Genomic DNA, 8532 nt, shown 5'->3' with positions numbered 1-8532 from the left:
TGTTAATATTGATTGCTATACATACATGGATTTGATATTAACATTTCCATAATATAAAAATATCGATAAAAATATTGAAAAAATCAACAAAATATCAATATTGTGGATATAATAATAATAATAATATTTTTTAAATTAATCAAAAAAATATAAAATATTTATTTGTTAATTTAAATATTCCTCTTAAAATTTTGATTCTTATAATTTTTTTAGAAATACCCTTCGACATTAATAATTCCATAATCAATTTCGGGAGTGATGAGAAATTTAACGAGATTGTAAAGGCAGTTGGAGAAAGGCTATGGTGCCACGTCATGGATGATGAAATTCTCATTGTGTGGATAGGCGTTGACTTTTTTTTAAGAGTTTGACAAAATTTTCCAGCCGACACGACACAACACGACACGCGCGGTGACATTCTTTTTTCTTTTCATTTTCTATACTTTTTTTTCCTTTTTTTGAAAAATTATTATTTTTCTCTCTCTTTTTTGGAGGCATCAGGCGAAGGATTTGTATTTTAATTATTGTATATGTTGATCCGTGCTACGAGTGCATGTAGTTTGGATTTTAAAAATATTTTATTTATGTTCTTTATTTTTTAAGAAGAAAAATAAATTATATGGTCAACCTCCATAAATTCAAATGTGATAAAATAATTTTTTATTTATGTTTCGAGATAAATTGGAAGTTATTTTGGTTGTTTCCAAAATTTCTATATAATTTTGAGAATCTTTTGTAAAAGAATAGAAATAAGAATAGGTTACAAAATGCTTAGATTTTTAAAGAAATTTATAAACGAGAAAAAAGAAATGGAAACGTTACAGACCCTAAAATTTTAAGACAGATTTTAGAATAGGTCTCTTAACTTTTAATTTCGAATCTAATACATCTCTACTATTAAATCTTTGAACGTAATATTTATAGACCATGTTGTTTGTATTTTTTTAATTCAATAACTGTGCAGAAGAGGATGAAACAGAATAGAATTGGTAATAGGTGCCTAATCAAGTTTTATAAATTTCGCCTAGTTGAAATACTGTCGAAGAGCTTTTTATATTTTTTTAAAATCTATTGTGTTTTACATTTTTTAATTTTATCATTTTACTCTGAAATATGTCAATCTCGATTAAAGGTCAAGTTTGAATTCCTACTTCTGCCTACTGTGAAACTCGATAACAAAATATAATGAATATTCAAATACCAAAACATGATTTAAATAAATTTATCAAAATCTATCCATTTAGACCTTTGAGTTTAATGGTTAGTTTAACAAGTCACCAAGAAGCATATATTTCAAAAGTATAGGTAAGAAATAACACAATAAAATAAAATTGCATCTATATAAAAGAATAGCAATCTAATGATAAAAGATTACTTGTCATTACGTAAAAAAATCCACTTGTTATCGACTCATTAGGTACATGAATTTTTAACAAAAAATAAACTGTATACAAAGTCAATTTATTAAATAATTTTTTTAGCATTCCTCATTTGTAGCAATAATATTGACCGAGATAATCAGAAATAATTCATCTTCAAGACACGACAAAGTCAATTTTCTCAAATTAATCTCATAGGGTTTCTAAAGTTTAATTAACAATAATTTTTTACCCTCTTAGCAAATTTCAATATAACACAAACTCATTAAGACACAATATATCTATTTTTAAAGCCAGATGTTTGAATTTTCATCTATATCATTAAACTAAAAATGTATGTAACTAATAATTTTACATGTATCATATACTTGCAATTAAACCAACTATTAAAGTATTTAAAAATTGAACTATTAAAAATATGAATCTAACTCAACTAGTTAGGATATGTCTATAACGGAAGGATCGTGTATTCGAATTCCACTCCATACGATGTACTAAAAAAGTATTAAAAAATAAGACTATTAGAAACCTTATGGAAAAAAAATTAGTAAAAAGACCTAAAGTCACGACGTATAACATTGGTATTATTAAAAAAAAAAAAAAAACCTCATTTTACAATGTAATAGAAAGAGAAGAAAATAAAAACTATATATATTTCTAAATAACAATAGTCTCAAGCTAGACAAATTATTTAACGGTAATACTTTGATGTTTATGAGAAGCACATCGCTAATCACCAATAATAACTTAAAAAGGAATTTAAAGCCAAACAAGAACATGGTCAAATCGTCTCTGACATCTACTAGATGTACAAATCAAATTTTCATACATCCCTTTGTTGTAGAATTAAATGAATGAAAAGAGAAATATCATAAACAAAAGTAGAAAATATACCTAGTTCAACTCTATTCAACTTTAGACTAAATGGATAAGCATACCATGTACATCATCGAACCAATTTTTGTATCTAAAAACAACTACTCCCGACAAGAAGAGTCTTTACTTTCTATGTTACTGTCGAAGACAAGATCACTGCACTTTCTATGTTGTTATTAAACCATAAATGTTTTTTCTCTACATGTTGAAAAGACGAGTGAGAGGCAGCTTCGCTTCGATTCGGTTTTTCCTTTTTTTTAATTTCATTTTACAACACAATTCCACAACTAACATATGTATATATCTTAACACATTTAGAGAAAAAGAGAGAGAGAGGGAGGGAGATTTTTTAGAATTGGAAGTGATTTAGAGCGAGGGAAGAAGGGGGGCTGAGTTGGTGATAAGATCCAAGTCGCTTAGGGTACCCACGGCGGAGATCGGCGGCGTCCATCTCCGTCAACACTCTGTAAAAGCTGTCGACGTGGCACGGCAGCCACAGCGGCGCCTGGCTGTTGAACCCGTACTCCGCCTCCGCCTCCTCCAGCAGCATTCTGAACAGAGGATGATTCGCGCTCTCTGTTTTCACCACAAATCTCTGCCTCTCCGCTCCGACGTACACCGTGAAACACCCTTCCGGCGCCACTCTCCGCCGCCTCCGCTTCTCCTCCGCCGCCTCCTCCGCCTCCAGCCGCGGCCACGACTTCGTCTTCCTCGTCAGGAACCGCTTTATTCCGCCCGACGCCGAGCTTCTCCGCCCTCGCCCGATCGACTTGCACCGCTCCCACGTTTTCAAGATCAGCCCCTTGTTCTTCGCCTTCACATCCATTACCTAAATACCAGATTTCCAAATCCAAAATTCCTCCGAATCGCAACGGAAACAGTGATTTCACGATCGATTTTGAGGAGATTAGCCTCGATCGTACACCAAATAGAACAGGATCTTAACCCTAGGCCTCATTGTGTTGCTCATCGCGACCAACCAGGACTCAATTCGAAGAATTTTGGGGACACAATAACGAGACGGAAATGAATTAATCGACGTTCATGAAAGAAACAGAAAAAAACAGAAATCAAATCGGGAAAATTCCTGGTAGATTCTTCAGAGAAAATGAAAAAAGTTCGAAAAGAAAAGAAAATCTGTGATCGAACTCTGTTCTCGTCTGTGAGTAATTGGAGGGAGGATGATAGAGCCTTTATATATAAAGCCAACCCCCAAGTGGGATTTTCTTTTTCTTTTCCTCTTCTTTTTTTCTCCCTCTCTCGATATTTTTTATTTAAAATATTTTTTGTTTTAGATATGACATCACTTGATTGTCAACTCCTTTGTCTCTTGGTGCACAATGTATATTTTTTTAAAAAAATAAAAAAGATTAGTTTTTTTTTAATTATAATATTTAGATTTAAATATTATTTCCATTAATCTATTCCTACCTCTTTTCAAATTTGGTTCATTTTAATCTTTATACTTTAAAAATATGATCATTTTGGTCAATTCATTTTCATTTTTATCTCATGTCATTCGATTCGATCATAATTTTAACATGACATTTCACTTATTAAATTTCTTGGAAAATGATCATGCATTTGTATTAAAGAGTTTTCGTTGTGTATAAAATCTGTGTCAAAATTTTATAAATAAGCATCAAATTAGTCACATTTATAAATACGGTGACCAACTTGAATGTTTTGAAAATATTGGGATTAAAAAAAATACAAGTTAACAGTAAAGGACCAAAATAGAATGTTCTGAAGTAGAAAGGCTAAAATAAACCAAAGCTAAAAGTATATCCAATTATTTCTTTTGGGTTTGGTCATAATTCTAGTATTAGATTTTCATAATGGTATCTTTTTAGTCTTTGAAAAACAATTCAATGAAGTCTTTTATATTTCAATTCTGATTCTAATAATTTATTGTCATATACTCTAGAATTTAAATATTGACACAAAATATTGATTAGATCAACAATTGATGATATGACATGTGGCACAAAGGAGTGGGACAATTGGATAAAAAAGTTTCTTGATGCAATGAATAGGTAGAAAAAATAATGCATTTATTTATTATTTATTATTTTTCTGAGTAAGATAAGTGGGGTGGGGGATTCAAACTCGTAACCTTTTGATCAAAGACAAATATCATTTATCACTAAGCTAATTTCATATTAGTTGTCTTCCTTTAAATTGAAAATAAAATATACCATATTTATTATTTTAATTGAATAAAAGTGTTTGGAAAGCAAGCATATTCTTGATTTGAAGTTGTTTTCGGTTGAGTTACTTTCATAATAGCCCTTAATAAGACTTTTATTTGAGATTGCAACTTGTTTGGAGGAAAATGTATTATGTGTAGGTTTGAGAGACTCTTCAACTCAATAATACCATACTAGACTCTACACTTTGAAAATGTAAACTAAATATTAATTAATTTTGTTGTTTTTTTTCATCGTGCAATCATTATGTGTATTAAAAATGCAAAATCAATAGATAATCACATCACTTAAAAAGATAAATATTGCTTAATATGAATTTAGCTCGGCCATCAAAGCATATTGCTTATTTCCTAAAGGTTGGAAGTTGAATCCACATCCATCCTTTATTGTACTAAAAAAGATAAATACTAAATTTGAGAGAGTGACATTTCATTGGAACTTTTATTGACCGTTTCCATAGATTCGAGAGAGTGACGTTTTTCATCGTTGTCAAACTTTTAATTTCATGATAAAAATAAAAACAGAAAAACAGAAAAATATATAAGAGAGAAATTGAGAAACACTAAAAAATGAGCACATTGAGATATAAAAATAATTTATAATTTAAAAAGTCAACTAGTACTATTAAATTGAAGGGGGAAAAAAGGCAAAAGGCAAAATATATATATATATATAAATAAATAATAATGATTTATTTTTGTTTTGGTCCCTTCGATGGCATTAAAAGTCCAGGTTACATGTATTGGAGCACACAGCCAAGAGTGGACCGTTTGTATCAGTTATGATTTATGAAACCATTATCAAAGTCAAATTTATTTTTCTTTAAAAATATCTATGAAAAAAAAAACCAAAATTCTAGTTTTTTATATAAGTCAAATTTAAAAGAGAAATATTGGTGAAATTAACCGCTTCATGGACTTTCATTAAATATATATATATTAGCTAGTTCATATAGTTGAATATGACTTAAAAAAAAGATCTCTCTATTTTATATAGCTGGCCAATTGAATATTTAAAAGTCTGTTTGATAACGTTTCTGTTTCCAGGCTTTTTTTCCGAAACATGTATTAATTACTACCAAACTAAGCTCATGTTAGTTTACGTGATAATTGAAGTTACAAATCACAATTTTTGAACTAAAAAACTTATAAATCACAATTATTAACATTTATAATATTTAAATACTTGACATTTATAATACTTCTACAATGATTCCATAAAAAATATTTCACAGGATGAACAATACCAAACTCTGTTATATATTTACGAAAATGTAGATGAAAATTCTACTTCATATTTAAAATAAAGGTTAAAAAAACACTTGGTCCCTATACTTTCACTAAAGTAACAATTTAATCCCTGAACTTTAGTCGGTAACGATTTAGTCCCTGTATTTTCACTAAAGAAATAATTTAGTCTTTGAAGTTTAACTTGTAACAATTTAGTCCATGTCATTTAAGATTTGTAACAATTTAATTCTTATTTTAAAATTTTTTTACTAAAATTAAGTGTCAAATTTTATCGTATAGCAATTTAATCTTTGTAATTATAAACATATTTGGTCCTTCTTCAATTTGTCAATATATATATATATAAGAAATTTAATAAAAGAAATTCACGATAAGTACTAAATCGTTACCAACTTTAAATTGCAAAGACTAAATTATTACCTATTAAAGTTCAAGGACTAAATTGTTACCAATATAAAAGTATAAGGACTAAATCGTTACAAACTAAAATTCAGGGACTAAATTGTTACTTTACCCAAAGTATCGGGACAAAAAGTGTTTTTTAACCTAAAATAAATTACACCAAGAGAACGGGGTTAAAAAGATGGTCGACTTCTTCTCATTCTTTACAATCGATAATATAAAAGTAAAAAATAAGTTCGTAAGCAAACTCAATTTGAGTTCTTTCACTTGGCCCTTATTTTTTGTTTTGTTTTGTATTTTTTTTTCCTGCCACTGTTTTGCAAATAAAATGTTCGTTTCTCCTATTAATTTTTATATTTTACGTTATTTAAATCAGGTAAAATTATATATTGATAAATAGCGCCAAATTTTTTTATTTTATTTAATTGACATCTTATGTGACATCACATTTAAATTGGATTATTGGGGGAGATTTTAATGAGATAACTGCTGATTCAAAGAAGAAAGGAGGAGTGCAGAGACGACAAAGTTTAATATTGATGAGTGTGGTTTCATAGACTTATGCTATACGGGCTATGATTTTACTCGGTGGGTGACCATTATTCAACCCAACCAATATGCTAAATTTTGAGCCGTTGGAATATGATGAGAAAAAATATAGATCGATTGATCCTCCCGTAAGTAATGACAATAATAAAAGAATAAGAGATAGAGATAGAAAAACTTAATACCACAGGTTCGCCCCAATCTTGGGACTATGTCTAGTTTTTTGTAAAAATAAGTTCTACTATAATTGAGAATACTACAATAAAGATTTCATTCAAGATTGTTGGGTGTGTTGTCCTAAACTCGGGGTTTGTATTTATGTAAAAACAAATGTATATTCAATAAAGTTTTATTCAATCAATTTGTTGTTGAATTCATAGCATTGCATTGTCCAAAATCCAAAATTTAATAAACTAAACATCCAAGGTTATTATTATGTAATTGGGACAGTATATCTATTGGGTATATATATGATATACTGGGTATATATTGGATATACCCTTGATATACTAGGTATATATTTGATATACTCTTGATACACAAGTGGATAATGTCTCGAGAATACCTAAAGTGTCTATAGATATGGATAAGGCTAGGTACCTTATCGTGACAACACTATGGATACGGCCCACTTTGTAAATGTTACAGACGACTGAGACATGCGAGTGGGGGTATCCTATACAATGAGTTTATATAATACCGGACCGCGAAACAACCAATCTTTAGATGTAATACCATTAACTAATAGATTGCTATTTCTTAGGATGACCAGACAACTCATTTCAATCTTGAGTGAGTTATGGACTTTTGCCCGTGAGGGCTGTCCTTTGATCTGCATTGGTGAGAGTGGTCCGAGTCGCCAACTCAATATTCCTACCATTTTGGGGACGAGACCGAGTGAGGAGCTGGGAACATAAATTCACAATATGGAATTCACTTCTCTCCAACTTTAGGGAGTATATGAGTGTTCTCTTAAATACTGACTCCGTGACTTGAACAAGGGGTCCCACCCAACTTTAGGGAGAGGAACTTCCGGTTATTGGTCGGACCATAACCGAGTTGTTCATTAGAGGAGCAATGATATTTAAGGAGTAAGATGTAACTCAGGGGTAAAACGGTAATTTGACCCAGCTTGAGTTACGAGCAGTCGTGAAGCATTGACTTGCCATTAATGGTTATATATCCGTGGACACGAAAACATTCTATAGTGAGAAGAGTGCAACTACGAATCTTTAATGGAGTGACCCGTAGTTAACGAATGTTTATTAACTCGATCAATGAGTTTGATCGATTAATCTCGTATTGTTGGAGCTTCTGATCTGTAGGTTTATTAGGTCCCCTTGCCAGCTCATAACGGGTAAAATGAGGATCAAAATTATGAAATAATTTGAAATTTCAAATTATGTAAGAGAATATATATAATGTATATTGATGCATTATATATAAGTATATATTAATTTTGGATAGGGATTCAAAATTAATATTATACATTATGAGAGAAATATTTGAATAGGATTCAAATAATTAATATGAATTGGATTCATATTAAAACTATAGGTTAAAAATTATTGCACATAACATGTACATTAAATTTATAGGTTATACAAGAGAGAATACGGTTAAATTAAATATAGGATATTTAATTAAATGTTAAATAATTAATTGTTAATTATTTAATATTATATTTAATTAATTAAATATTAATTAGATTAAAAATTATTAATTATTAATTAGATTAATAATTATTTAATATATTAATAATATAAATATTAATTAATGTTATTTATTATTAACTCCCCTACATGTGGGGAGTTAAATGACGTGGGGGTTGATTTTGTTTTGAATGCATACCTATTCTGCTGGAGATAG

The 8532-nt window shown here is 29.7% G+C and overlaps 1 protein-coding gene across 1 annotated transcript; it reads right to left on the bottom strand.

Annotated features, from left to right (window-relative positions):
- Positions 1-2230: 2230 nt before the first annotated feature.
- Positions 2231-3458, bottom strand: LOC111017463 (auxin-responsive protein SAUR71-like). Its single transcript, XM_022293221.2, has one exon. The coding sequence runs from the start codon at positions 3079-3081 to the stop codon at positions 2605-2607; it is 477 nt and encodes a 158-aa protein (XP_022148913.1). The 5' UTR covers positions 3082-3458; the 3' UTR covers positions 2231-2604.
- Positions 3459-8532: the final 5074 nt, after the last annotated feature.

This window comes from Momordica charantia, assembly GCF_013281855.1.
Source record: "Momordica charantia cultivar OHB3-1 chromosome 7 unlocalized genomic scaffold, Mcharantia_2.0 BLBB01000007.1, whole genome shotgun sequence".
Classification (NCBI taxonomy): Eukaryota; Viridiplantae; Streptophyta; class Magnoliopsida; order Cucurbitales; family Cucurbitaceae; genus Momordica; species Momordica charantia.
The sequence above is the reverse complement of the archived record's forward strand: the minus strand, read 5'-3'. Positions and strand labels throughout refer to the sequence as shown.